Below are 20,116 nucleotides of genomic sequence, written 5' to 3' on the forward strand. Positions count from 1 at the left end.
ACAAGATTTACAAACACAGCCTCTTCAGGCACAGGCCAAAGCAGAGACTCGTCTTTGTCCACACCACAAAGGAGGCACATGTTCAGCCTCTGAAGGTGTACATTGCTCCTGTTGAAACTGTCTCCTTGCAAAAAATTACACTCACACGCTGCAACAGGCTTAGGTGAATGAGCTTCCTTCAGCAAAAGAGTAATAAAGGCCAGGCAGCTGGGGTAACCATCCGCAACTACACTGCTTGTGAAGAACATGTGGAAGAGCTCCTGAGCATCCTCTTGTGAAGAACATGTGGAAGAGCTCCTGAGCATCCTTTGGTCAGTTGTAGTAAGAGTCTTGCAGGGCCCTCTGAAGCTTCTGCTCAGACAGCCAAGCAGAGTAGAGAGCATCTTAAGCATTCATCACAATGTTGATCTTTTAAGTAAATAATCTACCTACCCATTCCAAAGGAAAGACAGTCATTTACCAAACTAAAGCCTCCTGGAGTGGGAACACATCCTCAGAGAAACAAGGTGACAAATAGATCAGGAAAAATCATCACTTTGCAGACCACCTTTATCCTGAAGGATGAAGGTTAGAGCCCCTGCTGTGAATACAGGATTCCTCCCTTACAACACTTCAAGATAAATAAATAGAAGGGGATGAAGGAGGTGCAAACGACAACACACATTCACGTCCAATTGCAAAGAACTACAGCTCTGTGCCTTGAAAGTGCTTCCCAGGAGGGGATTTCACAGTAAGTAAAAGTGTACAAAAGAATTTGTCCATGGTAATGGATGCCAAAATTACAGAGAGTTACCATTTGGAAGCCAAAAGGTCAGAAAAGGAAAAGGCACATCTGGCCTATGAGTAATTCAGGAGGAATTTATTTGCACAAGGAACTAGTGGCTGACAGAATGAACTGCTGCAGTCAGCACAGAGACCTCAGGCTGAGAGCAGGAGGCACCCAAGGTCACCAAAGATGAAACAGAACCAGCAAAGGGAGAGGTGGAGTCAGCTTTGGACATGCAGTTATAGGCTTCAGACAACTTTATGATCAGATCATGGGTTTTGGAATTAGTCTCTAATCCTATTCAACAGGACTCTTTGGGGAAAATTGTCATGGAGGAAATAAACAGTCCAATGCCAGGAGAAAATGTTAAACCCCGCAGCTTAGGAAGAGACCTAAATGCCTGTCTCAACCAAAAGACACATCTGAAAGTCACAGGCCACTTACTTGTTTAATAGTCTACTGAAGCACTGCTCTTCCCAAGCTTCACTCTGTGAAGTCTGCTATGCCATTAACTTTCAAATTTGGTAGCTCCACAATTGAGTACTATTTAACTTCAAAGGAGCTGAAGATACCTAAAACATTTGTACTCTTGAATTTCAAAAGAGCAGAAATAATTCTTGGCAAGAGGGTGACAGAGGACAACTCTGCACCTCTGCCCATGTCTCCTAAATTGCCCAAACAAGGGATTACCCAGTTTTGAGTCTGTCTGCACTTCCACTCATATAAGCAGGTCTCTCAGAGTCCTACCAGGAGCTGACAACTAAGCTGCTTATATTTAAGTTATATGGTTGCAGAATTCACAACAGAAGTGGCAAGAGAAACTCTTCCCCATCACCTGCAAGCTTAAGTTATGCTGCATCTATTACCTCTCTTGCCAGGATACCCTCAGTCTGAGGTGAGCAATCTACATGTATCCCTTGCTGACCACGCATTTTACAGCCTTCTGGACATCGGAAGCTCCCACTCCCCCTGTTAAAGACAGCTTTGTCTCTGGGGTACCGCAACACAAGTAAGTTTTACAGTATTTTCCTTCAGAAAGCTATATGCAGTCTTAGACCGAAGTCTCCTCATCAGCCGCCTCCTTTGCAAAGTGGTATTTTCACAAGGAGTTACAACATGCCTGAAGAAGGTTCATGTATAAACTCGAGTGAAGAATCCCTGTATCAGTGAACTACTTCCCATAGTAGTGCATGAAAAGCTGTTTACCAGCTTAGCTTAACTACAGTGGTTTTATTCATAATTTTCAGTGCACAAGTTTAGATAAACACCCAAGCATTTTCTAACTGTCCACGTGACATCAACTGCTCAGCATCTGCTCCTAACACTCGACCATACACAGTCTTCTTGGAATTAGTCAACAACAGCAGCAGATCTGTCACATAACTCAACAAATGTTCCTGTATCCTCACATCAGCTGCACCGCATGTACGAAGCCTGCCTTGTATTTGGGAAAAACACCACCACCAAACCCTCAAAATAAAACACATTCTGTGCCCTTTCTGGAGAGAACAAATTGTATGATGAATGTTTTTACAACATATCAGATCTGTGAACATGTCTTTTGAGCTGATCGTACGCAACTCTTTATACAGATAGACCTTTATGCTTACAGCCTACTGATTCCAGGACAAGCATAAAAGACCATATTTACAAAGTCACATACAAAATCCCTACCTCCTATTCTGACTTTCTTTTAGGCCCTAACCATTCCAGACTGCAGCTTAAAGCACGAATTTACTCTTACCACATAGCACTTGTATTTGCTTCAATCCAGAATCTTACAGGATCAGCATACAGCACTGTAAGACTTCATTTCTTTCCATCAGCTCCACACAGCATGCAGCACGAGCTCTTGCCTCAACTGCAGTTTTCAACGCAATTATGCAACATCTAGTAGCAACAATTGTTAGCTTGCAATGTAAGAGTAAGCAACTATTTGAAAGCTACCATAATTCCGATCTAACATTTAAAGCCTCACATTTACACTAACAGTGGCAATTCACTTCTGACAGCTTTAGTGTTTATCACACTTTCCTGTCTGTGCTTTTACACCATAGTCATGACTTCAGTTCCTGCTCATCATGAGCTTCTCTTTTGTTTCCATCAGTCCTTGCACGAAGGAGTTTTACTTTTAAAGCAAGCTGCAACTCCTAAGCCTTTTATTTACAGAAAACACAAGCAGGTGGGCAGAGACCTTTGAAGTTCATGTCTATTGCTGCAAACAAGCCCAAAACCCTGATTCATAATGAACTTTAACCAACTGCCTGAGAAACCAGCCTCTACTGAAGGCTCCAGTCTGCCTCTGCCTACGGAAGTGAAAATTGGTTTAGAGCAAGTTTGTTTACAAGTTCACCAACCTTGATGATGTTTCATGCCTCTTGTTTCCCACAGGTTATTTTGGATTCTTTTTTCTACCATTCATTTTGATGACAAACTGGTTTTGATGTCTGTGTTCAGTTATTCCTGCATGTGAGTCTGACTGTCCCCATGAGAAACCAGATACTGAACCACGTGATTTTAGACAGCCCCTCTTTTGGTTAGTATTGTACTTTCACAAGGATTAAGAGAAAAACTACACAAAGGAGCACAAACTCTCCTTGGAAAAATAGTCTCCCTGACTTACGTAAAGGGTGAAACAGGCTAAAGATGTGTCAAGAAAAGCATTCATGTATTTTCGGGGTACCAAAACCAAATAACCTCTGTGCTAGTTTTAAATGCAGTTACATCTCCAAACTTTTGCAAAACCTGAGTATTATTCCAGAAGCAGAATTGTGGCACACTAACACAGCGGCAGAGAAAGATGAAGCAGCTTCATTTTTCATTGCAGAGAAAGGTCACCTTGGCATGAAGTCAAGAGCTATACAGGTGGCAGTTTCAAGTCTGATTTTGATGGGAAAAGACTGACGTCAACTACACAAAATCCACCAAGTAAGTATTTCATTATTAAAAAGCAAACATTTTGCTCAAAAGAAGGAACTGAAGATACAGTGAAATTTAAGTCTTGCAGTAAGCTGTAGCAGTGACAGTACTCTTAAAAAGCCCAGCATTAACACATTTCTAAAAGGCAAAAGTAATGAAATTAATTTGAAAGAAAGAGAGTACTGCTGCTGCCCAGAGAGATGGTGGATGCACCATCCCTGGAGACATTCAAGGCCAGGCTGTATGTGGTTCTGAGCAACCTGCTCGAGTTGAACACGTCCCTGCTCACTGGAGGAGGACTGGACTAGGTAACCTTTGAAGGCCCTTTCCAATGCAAACTATTCTGATTTTACAAATGGACATCATAGAATAGTTACCATAGGGCCAAGACTTCTCTCAGGATATACTTGAAATAACAAATCAAGCCTTCTTCAGAGATACCTGTTCTTGTTAGCAACAAAGAACATTTCGTATCAATTCTAAACTTAACCTATGGTATTCAAAACAAGAATACTCTCAGACTACACAGTTTGTTCTTCCCCTTCTAACTTCAGCAATTATAACTGCCTTTATATTAAAGCACTGCATTCCTAAAGCTAATACACAAGGGTATTGAGTATTAGTCATTGTCATGGTTTAAACCCAGTCAGGTAATTCATTCGCTCACTTCCCCCCCTTTTTCTTGCCCTCCCCCTGCTCTCGGAGGGACGGAGAGGAGAATCGAAAAGAATGCAACTCCCACGGGTTGAGATAAGAACAGTTTAGTAACTAAGGTATAACACAAATCACTACTGCTACCACCAATGATAATAATGATAAAGGAAATAACAAGGGAAGAGAATACATCATCTCACCACCAGCCGACCGATAACTCGCCCCCCCAGCCCGACCAAGCTCTGACCGATACCTCCTCCAACCCTGCAGTCCCCGGCCCTTCCGGCTAACTCCCAGTTACATCCTGGGCATGACGTGCTGTGGTATGGAATACCTCTTTGGTCAGTTTGGGTCAGGTGTCCTGTCTCTGCTTCCTCCTGGCTTCCCCTCCTCCCTGGCAGAGCATGAGGCTCACAAAGTCCTTGGCCAAACCAAAACATCGCTTGTTATCAGCTCTGTTCCCGAGCTGAAAGTCAAAACATTGCACTGCACCAGCTACCAAGAAGGGGAAAAATGACTGCTACTGCTGAACCCAGGACATTATCCACCCCTTATTCCATACCATTCACGTCATGCTCAGATCCCACATTTTTCAATATACCATCACTCTTATCTAAGTGCATGGACCAGTCCCTATAAAGCTGCTGCGTCCATCTGGTCCATGATGCCAGGCTCCATCTCTTGTAACAGTCTTTCAGAGCAGGAGAGACTGTGTGCAGTGTTCACACTCGTGAATAACCTGGGCAATAGTGTCCATTGCTAAGTCCACCCCTCGATCATGAGTCCATCTCTGTGTTGCATCTCTGCTCTGATGGCCTGAAGTGCATTGGGCCCACCAGGCTCAAAATAATTCACTGTCCCCTTAAGCACTTTCTGCAGCTTGCTGCTGGGGACTCCATACAGCTGCCTTCCATCTCCAATGCTTCCAAAGCACTGGAGGGGCCCAGTGGACTAGATACTTGCCCATACTGTCCCACACACCCTGCCACTCATGACTGTCCAGCCTTGGGGAAAACCTCTTGGTCCCCCTATATCCTCGTCTAACCCCAGACAAGACCCAAACCTGACTCTGCTTAACTTTTGAGATCAGACAAAATGGTTGTGGGTAGCACACAGTCTGTGTGTGTGCCAACATGCTGATCCCCATCACAATCAGCAGGCAGGTCCCAAGGATGCCCAAAGGCCATTCAAAACCTTCAGAACTCTCACACGATGCTGCTGTACTTGTCACTGGGGCTGGTGTAGCTGCTGTGCTTGCCGGCTCTCCCACCGCCAGCTTCTCTTTTCCTGAGTCCAGATCTTCCTCCTCTGCCTTGCTGGGAAATGCTGCGTGGTCTCCTGCATCCTCCTGGGGCTCGGCGGGCGGCTGCCGGGAAACGCTCTCGGCCGTCGCGGGGCTGGGCTCGGCCGCGGGGCTCGGCTCCTCCGCGGGGCTCGGCTCTTCCGCGGGGCTCGGCTCCTCCGCCGCCTTCTCCCGCTGCTCGGCAGCCCCTTCCTTCCTCTCCTCGACCGCCCCGACCTCCTCCACCGGCAGCCGTCCCCTCGCGGCCTCCGGCCCCGCTCCCGCCGCCGCTTGGTCCCCGGGGCCGCTCTCCTGGGCCGCTTCGGCTGCCGCCGGCTCCCGGGGCCGCTCCCCCTCGGCTCCCCGCAGCCTCACGAAGATGGAGAGTAGGGTGAGGGCCAGGACGGTGAAGAGCAGCCGGACGGCCAGGTACAAGTCCACGGCCACGTCCGTCCCGCCCTGCTGCTGGAGCCCGCCCGTATTACAAGCCATTGCCATAAAGCACAGTGAGACAAGAACCTTAGCCCAGGCCCCATACTTGATAAACACTATCACAGCAAATACCGGCTCTACGTAAGTTACAACATTCTGAAGCTGTGAGATCAACAAGAACAACTCTGAGAGCCAATAAATCAGCATTGTGACGAGTGACTATTAATCCAGTCAGATCTGTCGTTATCTCAACCCCTCGATGCCCCACGTTGGGCGCCAAAAAGAACTGTCATGGTTTAAACCCAGTCAGGTAATTCGTTCGCTCACTTCCCCCCCTTTCTTGCCCTCCCCCTGCTCTCGGAGGGACGGAGAGGAGAATCGAAAAGAATGCAACTCCCACGGGTTGAGATAAGAACAGTTTAGTAACTAAGGTATAACACAAATCACTACTGCTACCACCAATGATAATAATGATAAAGGAAATAACAAGGGAAGAGAATACATCATCTCAGCCGACCGATAACTCGCCCCCCCCAGCCCGACCAAGCTCGGACCGATACCTCCTCCAACCCTGCAGTCCCCGGCCCTTCCGGCTAACTCCCAGTTACATCCTGGGCATGACGTGCTGTGGTATGGAATACCTCTTTGGTCAGTTTGGGTCAGGTGTCCTGTCTCTGCTTCCTCCTGGCTTCCCCTCCTCCCTGGCAGAGCATGAGGCTCACAAAGTCCTTGGCCAAACCAAAACATCGCTTGTTATCAGCTCTGTCCCCGAGCTGAAAGTCAAAACATTGCACTGCACCAGCTACCAAGAAGGGGAAAAATGACTGCTACTGCTGAACCCAGGACAGTCATATTTTACATTTCCATCCTTATGAAGTGCACTGTACTCTTAGCAAAGCCCACATATAAGCTCCACACGATTGTTCTTGTAACAGGCAGCCACAGTACAGCTGATACCACCCCAAAAAAATAGACTATATTGGCTTTGGCAGCACCAATCAGACTGTGATATGAGACCAAAAAAAAGAAATGAAATTCCACTCCTTTACTGCAGGACAGAGCTGCATCACACTTTCAAGGCAAAACAATGCTCTTAGCTGCATAAAAGACCACACTGTAGAACTGCATCAGACTTAGTTGACTAAGACATTGGTCTTAGTTTTGCCAGCTAGCATCCAAGCTCACCACTGCAAGCACCTCCAGCCCTGCTTCTTAACTAGGAATAATTTTACCCTTGAAGGCAGGCAAATGTTTAATTTACAAGTGTCTATTTATGCTCACAGCTAATTCGGCAGATCTAGTGGAAGCATCATTTGTGCTATTCAGGCCAAAAGAGAACACCATGTTTGCCCAAGAAGTAAACAGGAAGGAAGAAGCCCACTCACTACCACTCAGTTTGATCTTCTGTAAGTTGCACGTAACACGGGAACTTCCCAACACTTTTTATATTCAGGTAGTACTGCCGGGATAGCAGCTCCTGTGCTGCACACCCAAGCCAACAGCTGCATTAGGTTGGCAGTTCAAAATACTCACTCCTTTGAAGTAATACAGGTCCCCAAACCCAAGTATGTCTCTTCCACATGACTCAGCATGGATTCACTTTGCCCTCTGCCAAAACACAGCACATGGTCAAACCAGTATATTACCTCAAAGAATATAGTGCCCTGTTTCCCACAGGCTCAGAGCATGAGTGGAGCAATCCCTTGTCAACCAATACCACACGACACAGATTTGCCTGTCAGCAGCACACAAACAGTTGGTCCCAGCAGCATCTATTAGAGGTTTTGCCAGGTAAACCCTCTTCCGCAGGGGAACAGTTTTGTTGGAGTGACAAACACTCAGGTTGGTTGGTCACTGTTCAAGAGTTCTGATCAGCAACTACTTTCAATGCACATCTTAAGAGGTTCTATGACAAAGAACTAAGTTTTAGAAGAGCTCTGACACTTTTCCTTTCCTTAAATTACCACTGGATAACATGCTTTGGTAATAACAGCAGTATAGGTGGGGTAAACTTACCATTATCTCCCATTAGTGGACACCTTGTCTACACTGTTTAAGCCATTCCTTGGAATGTTACAAACAGAAAGTATTTCTTCCCATAAAGGCTTTCCTTGTGTCCGCTTATTTCAGCGCAGAATTATATTACACATATCTTATATTAAAGCAGATAGAGTTAAGAGTTACTCCAGTTCAACAGGCTAATAAAGAGGTCGTTGGACTGCTAGCTTCATAGCCTGCATAACTTTAGAGTTAGAACATAGGAGAGAAGGAAAACGAAGAAGTCAGGTTTAGCAAAAACTAGCCAAGGATCAATAAAGACTTCCACCTCCTCGTTCCTTCTGTGATTGCTTCTTACCATCCTCTCCCACCCACCTAGCACTAGCATCCTCTGATTTTGTTTGCTTTCTTTACAGAGCACTCCACGTAATAAAGCCTCAGCTTTAGAGCTGCAGACTCAAATCCTGTCACAAAATACTACAACTATTCCAGCCCTCCAGCAATGGACTGAAATCATGTTAAATAAAAACACTACCATGCTTAAGATAGAACATGAGTTTATCCCAATAAAGACCTAAGTTGATAAGATTAAAGACACTGCCACAGAGCAAGAGATGTTGGCTAGAAGCTTACCTTTTAACTGAGGCCATGCCACATGTGCATAAACCCCTGGTTAAACTGTAAACTGAAACGCAGTTTGTTATGTTGAACACGATGTACCAAAAAGCAGCCACTGTCATGAATCCTCTAGGTATCCAAATGTATCAAAAATATCCAAAGAAAGACTTCTGTATTTTGTCTTGTTGAAGTGAAGCGTCACCATGGGCAAAAATTATATGAGCAGTAACTTGAAAGGCTTACTCTTGTCCTAGCCATGACATCCAACATCAGTACTACACTTTGATCAGTGCATCATACTGAATTACTCACTTGGTGGATTTAGCCATTCGGTACAATGAGAACTCAGATGTCTTTTAATACATGGTTCAGGGAACGGATATGAACTAATACCTCCACACATTTGGGAAAGAAGTTCCAATACAATACATCACCTATTTCTCATGCGTGATGTCTATGCACAGAGATTTGTCTTTGCTGACCATCAGTGAAAAGCTATAGCGAACAGTATCCATTTTCAGACTGACACCAGCCTAAAGGATTCACATCAGCTAGAAAAACTGACTTCAGCTGTTACTCACATCTCTGCTCTTTTTGTGGACTGTCATCCAAGCCTAGCACACAATTCATTAACAGAGACTGAAATAAAAAAATACATACATACATACACTAAATTTATTTCCCTTTTAAATATCTTGTGTTTCTTTTCCTGAAGCAAGTACAGTTAAACTACACAAACAACATCAAGTTGGTTAAAAACACATCTTGCAGCTCAAGTAAATACCAAAGAAAGATGGCTCTATAGTTCGTCTTTCTAGCTGAGTCACAGGCTTCCTAGCTGCAGGAAGGAACTCTGCACAATTTCTGTATGCTGACCTACCAGAGTTTGATGGGTTCCATCTTCTGGGATGACGGAACTCGTGCCAGGCTTCTGGGTTTTCAGTACATCACCACAATCTGCCGCATCAAAGTTAGTCTTCCAGACCATCACCTGCAGGAGAAAGCTGATGTCTATTAAAATTTTCCATCTATGTTTGCTTAAAGGTCAATTCTGTCAACACATGGGAGTCAGCAGATGCACACAAAGTTTATCTAAGAAAGCACTGCCACTGATCAAATTAAAGATGTTATTTTTAAATATGCTACTGAATACAGACATGGCGTAACAGTGTTCTCAACGTATAAGTGCCTCTTCCGACATTCTTAGGGTCAGGAACATCGTGAAACTAGAGCAACCTAAAGAACTTCAAAGCAACATGCAGAATAACACCATTAAAACCACAAATACATTAAAATACCATGCTTAGCATTACAACAGTTATCAGCCACACCCCAAACAACTAGTCAGTCGTTTATCATGAGATTCATTTACAGGAAAAGCAGAGTTTGAGACTCTGAGACGAGTGTTACAGATCTCGAGCTAGTTTTCCAGCTGAACACCAAACTTAAGTTCCACTTACAGACATATTCTCTCCATAATGCAGTATGTATTTCAGAGGAGAAGAGAGGCCTCTAACATAAACCACTTCAGCATATCAACAGCAAACGTGTGGAATAAAATCCTTATCAGTGACTCCAAGTCTAGAAAGTTTAAGAGTAATCAATGAAGTATTTCAGAAGCCTGAAAGCCACCTATGAACCTGGCAGCCTATCCTGGCTATCAGAAATATGTGTTTATTCTTCACTTACAGGGTTTCATCCCTACTTTGTGTGAAATGAAGGCTTTGTTGCAGTTAACCAATGTGACCACACCATTGTGTAAGAGAAAAAAAGTGATGCTCTTTTATAGAATAGGTTGTCTCTTCACAGCTAGCAAAGGTACTATTAAAAAAGATGGGTACTGACACCAGGATAGTCTAACCTGGAGATTAAGAGCAATACAACACAACTCAGTGAAGACTGATGGCAAAAAATGGATACTTATTCAGATCACTACTTTGGGTTGAAGTCTGTCCATATCTTCATTGGGGCAGCTCACACAGTGTTAAAACCAGCACATATTTGCAGCAGGGTGCAAATGGCAAAAAAAATTGTCCCAATTCCAATAGGCTCATATAACAGGCCTGTCTGCAATTCAGTAAGGGTTTTTAGACAGGCTACATATCTAAGTTACCACATAAAAAAAGATCCTTTTTGACCTGTAGAGATGTTCTTTATTATGCCTTGTATTTCTTTTGGATTCAGTAAGTTAGTATTTAGCGAAGTCCCTTCCACTGAAAAACTAGCAAGTGAAGACTAATGCTGGTTTTAGCACGTGCATATATTGTATGTTAAAGTTCTTTCTCCACTGTCATGGTTTAAGCCCAGCTGGTAACTCAAAACCACACAGCTGCTCACTTACTCTCCTCCTTCTTCCCACCCTGCTCCAGGAGGGATGGGGAGGAGTATCGAAAGAATGCAAATCCCACGGGCTGAGATAAGAACAGTCCAGTAACTAAGGTATAACACAAAACTACTACTGCTACCACCAGTGATAATAATGATGATAAGGGAAGTAACAAGAGGAGAGAATATACAACCGAAAGGGGAAAAGGAAAACAATAAAACGCAAGTGATGCACAATACAACTGCTCACCACTCGCCAACTGATACCCAAGCCTGACCCGAGCAGCAATCTGGGCCTTCTGGGTAACTCCCCCCAGTTTCTATACCAGGCATGATGTGCTGTGGTATGGAATACCCCTTTAGCTAGTTTGGGTCAGGTGTCCCGTCTCTCCTTCCTTCCAGCTTCCTGTGCCCCTCCTCACTGGCAGAGCACAAGACTGAAAAGTCCTTGATCAGAAGTAAGCATCACTTAGCAACAACTAAAAACATTGGAGTGTTATCAGTGCTGCTCTCAGACTAAAGTCAAAAATGCAGCACTGCACCTGCTACTAAGAAAGAGAAAAATAACTTTTACAGCTGAACCTAGGGCAGTATCCACTCCTTATTCCGTACCATGCACATCATGCTCAGGCCCCATTTTTTCAATATAACATTACTTTTTGTCTATATATATATATATATATGTATACACATCCCCACACAAAAAGAGAGATATCATTCCTTATTCCATGGACCAATCCCTAAAAGTTGCTGAATTCATTCAGCCCATGATGTCAGGCTCCATCTCCTGTAACAGTCTTTCAGGGTAGGAGAGACGGTGTGCAGTGCTGGACTGCTGCCTGCTGACGACACCTCTGAACTCGTCTGGTCACTGCTGAGCTCATCCGGTTTCATCATTCTTTATTAGGATGACAACTGGAGGGAAGTCAGGGCTGCTGCCTCACTCCAGGGCACTGGCACCAATGAGTGGGCATATGATGATGGCACACTGTGTAAGTTTCCACCACATAGGTTGTGTACATTCAACTTCACCTGGATCTACAGGTGCATTCCTGGCATCCGGCCTATTATAGATCATCTCTACAATGGCTGATTCCCTCAGGTACTGGATGCCTCTCTCTACCGTGGTCCACTTGGCTGAGCGACACATAACATTGTCCTTGTAGGGAAACCTTTCCTTCACAGCTGCCAACAGCCACCCCCAAAGGCTGAGGGACCATTTCTCTTTTGCAATCTCTTTGTCATTTCCCTCTTCCCTAGCAAGTGATCCCAGCTGCTTGGCTCTCCTACCTTCTAGTTCATGACCATTGGTTCCACAGTCCCAGCACTGGAGCAATCAGGTGATGATGTGCTCCCCTGGATGACTGCTGAAATCTTTCTGTATATTCTGCTGCTTGGTTGAGGTCCAGGATCGAGAAGTTACCTCTTCCTCCGATTCCTGTAGTAATAACTCCTGTTCAGATGCCATCCCCTGTAGTATGTGCATTGGGTCTTTATCTTTCTTCACTGCACAAGTGGACCTTCATGGCTCTCGTTTGTTTTTCCCCTTGCTTATAGGGGCAACTGATACTAGCACAGACTGGTCCGTTCATTCAGCTGCAATGTCTATCACTGTAGTTGGAGTGGCTGCAGTGTCTGTCACTGTGGTTGGAGTGGCTGCACTTTTGGATACAAATCTAAGAGGAGAGAGCAGTTCCTTCATGGGAGCTAAGAACAAGAAAGCCAACAGCTGCCCTTCCCAGTGCATGTATTCAGAAACACACAACCTGAAGCTACAATGGAAAGGGCTGCCAAGGAAGCCTATTAGGACTCCATGCCACAAATGTATCTTTACAAAGCACCTTTCTGGGAAAGTACTGTCATTCAAGTCTTTCAGTTTAACAATGCCATGTGATACTTTTAATGAGCAATACTTTGGTTGAAGAAAACCCAACCACAGGAAAGAAGGGGGAGCTGATAAAACAAAAGCCTTTTGAAGGAATCTACATAATGGAGAAGAGCAGATAAATACATCCTGTTAGGCTATAAAATGAAGCTACTAAAAAGTCAGCTCCTTAGCTGTGCCTAGAAATTGAAGACAAAATATCTGAAGTTTTCTATTGGAAATAAGTAATGCTGAACTGCTATGTAACTGGAACTCCCAGCTACGTGAGGGCTTTTAAGGAAGAAACAAACAGCAAAAAGGCATATTCATTTCTTGCGTTAGAGAAGCATTTCAAGAGCAAACCTTATTCTAGTGACCCTAATATAATTTTATAAGGCAAAAACCTGGATGAATCTCAATCTAAATCCTCAATTAAAAAGTGATCTTAAAGAGAAAGGACAGCAAGCTATGCCACTCATCTCAGCAAATCCACAAAACAGAGTTAAAATGCAGCAGCTCATGAAACAGTCATGAGCTACAACCCTAGGACCCTCCTCCACAGAATACAACTGAGCACATACACCGCATAGAGAACCAGCAAGTCATCTGAGCATGATCCGGACTTTAGTACAGTTTTGCTTTCCTCCACTGACAAAGCAAAAGCCAGCCGCTTTTAAAGAAGTGTAAATCTGAATTAGAACCAGAAGTTAAAAGGAACAGATCTCCCTTTCTGCCCCAATCTTCATCCACAAACCCCTTTAGCAGCAGTACAAGACACACAGGCTCTCAATCCCAGTCTACATATCAAGGTTAGCAGAGAGAAGTCCAATTTTAACCCAAAAAGCTGTGCAGCTGTGGCATTAGCACAACTTTGCACCAGGCCCCCATTACTAAAGAGGCCTACAGCCTGTACTCATGTCCAGTCAAAAAACATCTGGTCTCAGTCACTGGAGATGGCTTAGCCACAGCGTCTCACATAAGACTGAGAGTAGAGATCTGCAGGAAAAGGAGAGCAGTAAGGAATATAAAATAGAAAGCACTTTAGACCAGTGGAGCCTGAAAGAGCATTCAGGGGAAGCACCCCCCCACCCTGTCCTTACACTGGTGTCTCAGCACTAGCCAGCGGCAGATCAGGCAACACTCCATCAGCACAGCCCACAATATTCAACATACCTCAGCACACCCATTTGTACACCCATCTTACTCCCCAGCACCAGACACCTCAAAGGCACAGAACACAGGCCATACATAGGGTAATATTTCCTGTTGCACATACACATTCCCAGATAACCCAGCTGAAGTGCTTCCTGAATAAGAGAAGTCTAGTTTTAAGTTTTAAATATTTGTCTTCTCTTTGAAAGCAGTAAGATGCCAAGAAAACAGAAACAACAAGGCACAAAGCTATCAAATTAAACTAGTCACGTACCTGTTCATCAGAACCTCCAGAGGCAAGTAAGTCTCCAGTTCTTGAAAATGCAACACAGGTAGCTGGCCCCTGCAAACAGATTCAAAAGACTGGTTTAAAAACAAGTGAAAGAAAACTGTTACAAAGCTCCATTGATTACAGCTTTACAAGGTATTTCTCATTTGACATCAGCAATCTAAAGGCAAAATTAAAAGAGCTCTTATCTGTCAGGTAAGAGGCCCAAAATTAACCTGCTAAGCTCACTGGCCCTTACTTATTTCCCACATTTTTGCCCCCAGTTTAAGACACCCACTTTCCAATACCCATGGCACTGAGATAGAAACAAACCAAGTTTTAAAGCTCCATATTTTTCCTTATTCCCTCACCATCATTCTCTCTTCCCTTTAGAATTAGAAATCCCTAAAACTTCTGTTCATTTATTAAAAGTAGTAAAAAACTGATGTATTGTGTTTAATGCATCTTCAGTTACCCACCTGCCAGAAAGGCTTATAGCAGAAAAGGGGGTTTAAACACACAGATACACCCAGAGCAGCATCAAAAGGCATACTGAGAAAGACTGTCAGAGGTAAAACACCCCCAACTATTGACAATTTGAAGCATTCACAGTCATAAACCATGCCCCATAAAAACATAGCATCTTTTAAAACAAGTTTTGGGGAGTGATGAATCCACCTTTCAGGCTTCAATTGCCAAGCCTTCAGAATCCACATTTCCCAAGCACCTCCTCACACCATGAATATTAGAACCATGAAAGGAAAATGCACTAAGCCAAAACTTTCCCATAATCATGAAACTCCAGGGACCAGAACTTCAAACATTACCCAGGATCTCCAAGCAACTGATACCACAAGACCACCATGTGCACCAGATTCACCATGGAAAATAGCATCTTCTTTCCACATGCTTTCCCAACAGCCTTTGTTTGAAAATACATGTTTGGTTTTGTTTAGGTTTTATTTACAGTCAGCACATGCTCTCTTATACATATTTCTAGGGTATCCACTACAGAAGACCCAAGGCTTAAAGCTCCTGCTTACTCTATCACAATATAACTTGGAAACATGCCTGGACAGCTATCAACCAAAGCAATCAGTTTGATCAAAGTTAGAAGCATTTTAAGTCAAGAAATCTGTACAAGCGGGATAACCAAATGCAGAAGATTCAGTATTCGAAGCAGAACCCAATTACTTATTTTATTTGAAACTTGGCAGTCAAGAAGCCCACAGAGTTTTCAGCACAGGAAGAAGAAAAAGCCAAGGCTACCTGAAGGGCACTGGTAAAAAAAGAAGAGGTCACTGAATGGCAGACAGAGCAGCTTTTGTACATTAATTTCTATTTACTGTATTCTCTACTAGAGTTTTGCAGGAAGCAGCTATGCTCTTTGGATACCAACTAGCAGGACAAAGTCAATGCAGGGGAGCATCCAAAGGCTTCAGAAACAAAACAGAATCACTGCTTCACATCCCCTCATGTGTGGAGCATGTGGCCAGGCAATGACAGCGGCTTCAAACCAAACAGGGACCCACAGCAACACAGGAGATCACAAGCAGCAGGCAGGTACTCCTTACAATACTATCATTTGCCATGCTGAAGTTACAGCCTAATGGTCAGTGTTAGCGGACAAGGTTTTAACTGAAGAAGAGAGGGCTGGCTTAAACTGCTTTTCTCTTACTTGTTTTACAGGAGAGCTGTCTGAGTCAGTGCATCCAGGATCATGTTCATGCAGCACAGGTGCTCACATTTTGGAGAAGCCTCTGTCTTAAAATAAGTCAGTTCTGGGAGACTTTACGTGGTGCTGACTGCTAAAGCACTGCAGTGTAAAAGAATGCATTTCACACCATGCATCTATTTTAACACGCTTCCAACCTTTCAGAAAGCAGACAGCAGGGCACACATGGGAAGGATGAGGCTGGCACTGAGATGCAGTTGAACAGACCTGGCAAACTGTTACGTGTGTTCAAGCACAGGCACAAGAGACAAACGGTTCTGCTTAGAATAAAAACCTGAGAACCCAGATAGTGGAGCTTTATGTCAGCTACTGAACACACTACCCTGCAGACTCTAAGTCCGAGCTTTGCCCAAGCTGAAATGGCCAGAGGGAGGAATGCGCATTTCCAGAAGATACCTATGGCCAAGTGAACTGGGAAAAGCAAGCTGAAGTAATCACAGGCTGATGGGGTAGGGGTGAGGCAAAAAAAACCCACACAACAAACAAAAAACCCCACAACAGAAAACAACACACACCATAACCACCACCACCAGGAAACTCCCCCCCACAGGTATATCCCTCCTGACATAAGCAGTTATCCTATTTCAAGTAAGATCACATATCTCAAAAGGTAAGCAGGAAGCTTCCCATCACCCTGAATCAAGTTGCAAGGACAGACTATTCTATTAGGAGCTCACATCTTCCCAATGGGCACAGCATGGAAATCTCACATCCAGTTTGTTTTTGGTGTCCCTTCCTCCTCTGTAAGAGTGAGCTCAGGGGCATAAATCCTGAAGGTAGACAAATACTCAAAGGCTGCATTCGGGATGAGCACCCAGCTCTCACTGCAACCTGTGTCCCACAGCCTGGCGTGAACCTTGTGCCAGCAAAACAAGAGTCCTGATGTGGTCACTGCCAGCGTGAAGAGTTTTAGCTTCCTTAAAACAGGAAACTGCATGGTGCTGAATATTAAAGGTGTCAGAGCTGAGGATCCAGAAGCTGCACTCTGTAATAAACCTGCCAGAGTTGGGAGGGCAGAAAAAACTGAAACAAACCTTCAAGACATTAAGACAAAGTGTTCAGGAACAAGCACAAGTGAGGAATACTGGAGGGGAGCAATGTTTCACCAGATTCTTTGTTTCAGGCTAAATATTTCAGCATATTTAGACAAAATTTAACACAGTACAAATCATGTCAAAACAGGCAATGAACCAACGCCAAAGTCCTGGCATTCTGAAGATGGGGGGGGGAACTCAACAGAACACATTCTTTCCCAAACAGAAAATTATATCAAAGGCTGAATGTGCCTTTATAAATTGAAAGAAGGGGAACAAACAAGTCTGCAGACACAACATCCTCTACAGATTTGTTGACATAAATTAAGTGAAAAGTATTTTTGCTACATCCACTCGCAGCACTCTGCCCGGATGTAACAGGTCTGCTATAGCAACATACAAACCACAGTTTGCCAAATACTCTCAAGCTTCATATAAACACACAAAACAAAAACAGAGCTACACTTGTCAGTGATTAGACACAACCTAACTCCCGTTTATTCCAGGTAAGCACAGCAGACATCCAACGGATTCTTGACGCAGTCCTGGACCAGAAGTACATGTTTGGAGACAAAGGAATCCAAGTCTTCCTTCAGGTTTTTCCCTCCCTTTAAGCTTACCGTTTGCGTTACAAAGGTCAAAAAGCAGCAGTTGCATATTCTTCTATACAAGTTGTAGGGAGAATTCTTTGCTTATTTTCCATGCAACTAGGACATATAGTATCCAGCAACCTTCTAAAGCATCACCTTATTCCTTTTTCTGAGGCAGGATACAAATGCTCTTCTATCAGTGTTCCCTGGGGGTTCAGAAGTTCCAGTTCTGCATCCTCACTGTGCCGCACACAAACTGATAGCACCAATCCCTAAATTGCTTGCCTTAGATTAAACAGCAAGCTGCAGAAAGAAGGGACTGGACAATGAGATACACTACGTCAGCAGTCAGGAACTTTCTTATTTAGTCTTCAGCAGGCCAACAACATGAGGACTGTTGAGCTTTTGTGCCTTTCAAATAGAGTTTGAAATTATAATCATTTGGTGATAATGGGAGAAAGCTGCAGAAGGTTTGAAGGAAGTACAGAAAAGAGCAAAAAGTTATCCTCTGGAAGAACTGAGTGAAGAATATTGCCACTCATCAATATTCAACTTACCTCCTCTAGTGAAAGAGGAGAACCAGGCCAGCTGAAGATTACCCAGGAAGCCCTGAAAGAACAAACTGCCTGCACACTGGATACAGCAAAGAAACTGGAAACAAAGAGGAAACCAGACAGAAGGAACAATAACAAACTCAAATGTAGTCCTTTGCAGCAGTGTTCCCAATGAACAAGATTTGGACAAGGTCAGATCACCATGCCACGGTAACTGAAACACCAGGCAACATCCCACTTGTAGCTGCATATATAGGTAAGAAGGGTGAGGGCACAGGATGCTACACGATCTAATTTATGTGCAGACTACCCCCCAGAGATAGAATCATAGAATAGTCAGTGTTGGAAAGGACCTTAAGATCATCCAGTGCCACCCCCCTGCCACGGGCAGGAACACCTCACACTAAACCATGTCACCCAAGGCTCTGTCCAACCTGGCCTCGAACACCACCAGCAATGGAGCATTCACAACCTCCTTGGGCAACCCATTCCAGTGCCTCACCACCCGTACAGTAAAGAACTTCTTCCTTAAGATAGATAAGCATAGCACTTACACCCTAAGATAGCACTTACACCTTCTTGCTTTCCCACTTCCTTCAGAAGGAGGCTAGTGATCACAAGGCTTTTAGTGCCCTAGCAATTCACAGGTTGATCAACTCACACCAAATATTAAGTGTGGCCTTAAAAAAAAGATATTCAGAACTGTTCTGAATGGCTCAAACGCATTCAACACCTACAGAGAGATGGGATCTCAAGCCAGGACACAGATTCCTACACTGAATGTGTGACTGGCAGGATGCTAACAGCATCAGTTAACAGTTGACACACAGATGACAAGAGACAGCAGGAATAGCACCCCTGAACACAAAGCTTTCAAAGGCGGAGATAAAAATAGGTATCTCTGAAATAAACACTTAAGAGAAAGGCCAAGAGTTTAGTTTGGAGAAACGGAACTATGCCTGGAGCAGGCAGGCATACCTGCATGCAGGTAGCAGCTGAATGCGTACCAGCTATAAGTAATAAGCTGACAATCACAGCCCTCCTGAACACCGTTTCCTCCCCCAGAGGACTGCTGGAGCACAGAAGACACACAATTTCAAGGACAGCAGGGCCAACACCAACAGTCAATTCAAGTCAAGAGAGGCCAGCCTCACAAGCTTCAGCTAGGAACAGAGCTAATGCTGGCTTCAGCACAACAGAAGAAATAAGTGCCAGGCTGGAGAGGGTCCAGGTATAAACCAGAGGAGAGTATTTAATGACGCACAGCCTGCACAATGAAAGGAGAGGCAGAGAGGAAGGGAGCTGGAGAGACAAGTGGGATCAAGTAGATTTTATCTACTTTTTAAGTCCTAGGAGAAATGAATACATATGAGAGAAGAACTAGGTAAGAGAGTGAGGGAAGTACCAAGAGCTGGAACAAGGCATATCTGGAGGATACAAATAGTTGAACTAAACACAAATACCCTAAAGGCAATGTGGAGATGAGGATAAAGGTGTCAGCACAGGCACTGCACATCAAAAGGTGCAGGACAGAACTGAGTATTGTCCTGAAGGACGGATGGAGCGGAAAGCTACAGGGACTGTGGAAAGAATCTACATCTCCAACAGCAAGTACAAGAAAAATGTTTAGCTAAATCAGTCAAATTCCTAGGAACTGCACAATGAGGGTGATAACACAAAGGAGAGAAAAGGAACCAAGGAGAAAAAAACCACAGGGGACTGAGATGGCAACGAGATGTTTTCATGCAGAAAACCTCTGACAAGGAGATCACAAGGATTCTCAGTCCACTGAACTTTGACAAATCCTGTCAAATGCAGAGCAAGACTGTCACACCTGCACCTTCCTTCACCACGGAGTAAAGACTGCAGCTAACAGGGAAAATTTACCTTGGCACCTTATAAATGAATCTTCAGTAGCTTTTAAA

General features: G+C 44.1%; 1 protein-coding gene across 1 annotated transcript in view; it reads right to left on the reverse strand.

Moving 5' to 3' along the window:
• Positions 1-20,116, reverse strand: part of POC1A (POC1 centriolar protein A) — a 62,179-nt gene that overhangs the window by 22,454 nt on the left and 19,609 nt on the right. Inside the window, exons 8-9 of the mRNA XM_062610306.1 lie at positions 14,285-14,353; positions 9,550-9,660 (exon numbers count right to left, since the gene is read on the reverse strand). Coding sequence (XP_062466290.1) covers positions 9,550-9,660; positions 14,285-14,353 — 180 coding nt within the window. The remainder of the gene's footprint in view (positions 1-9,549; positions 9,661-14,284; positions 14,354-20,116) is intronic.

This window comes from Pezoporus occidentalis, unplaced genomic scaffold (assembly GCF_034315485.1).
Source record: "Pezoporus occidentalis ecotype Australia unplaced genomic scaffold, CSIRO_AGI_Poc_V1 ctg145, whole genome shotgun sequence".
Lineage (NCBI taxonomy): Eukaryota > Metazoa > Chordata > Aves > Psittaciformes > Psittacidae > Pezoporus > Pezoporus occidentalis.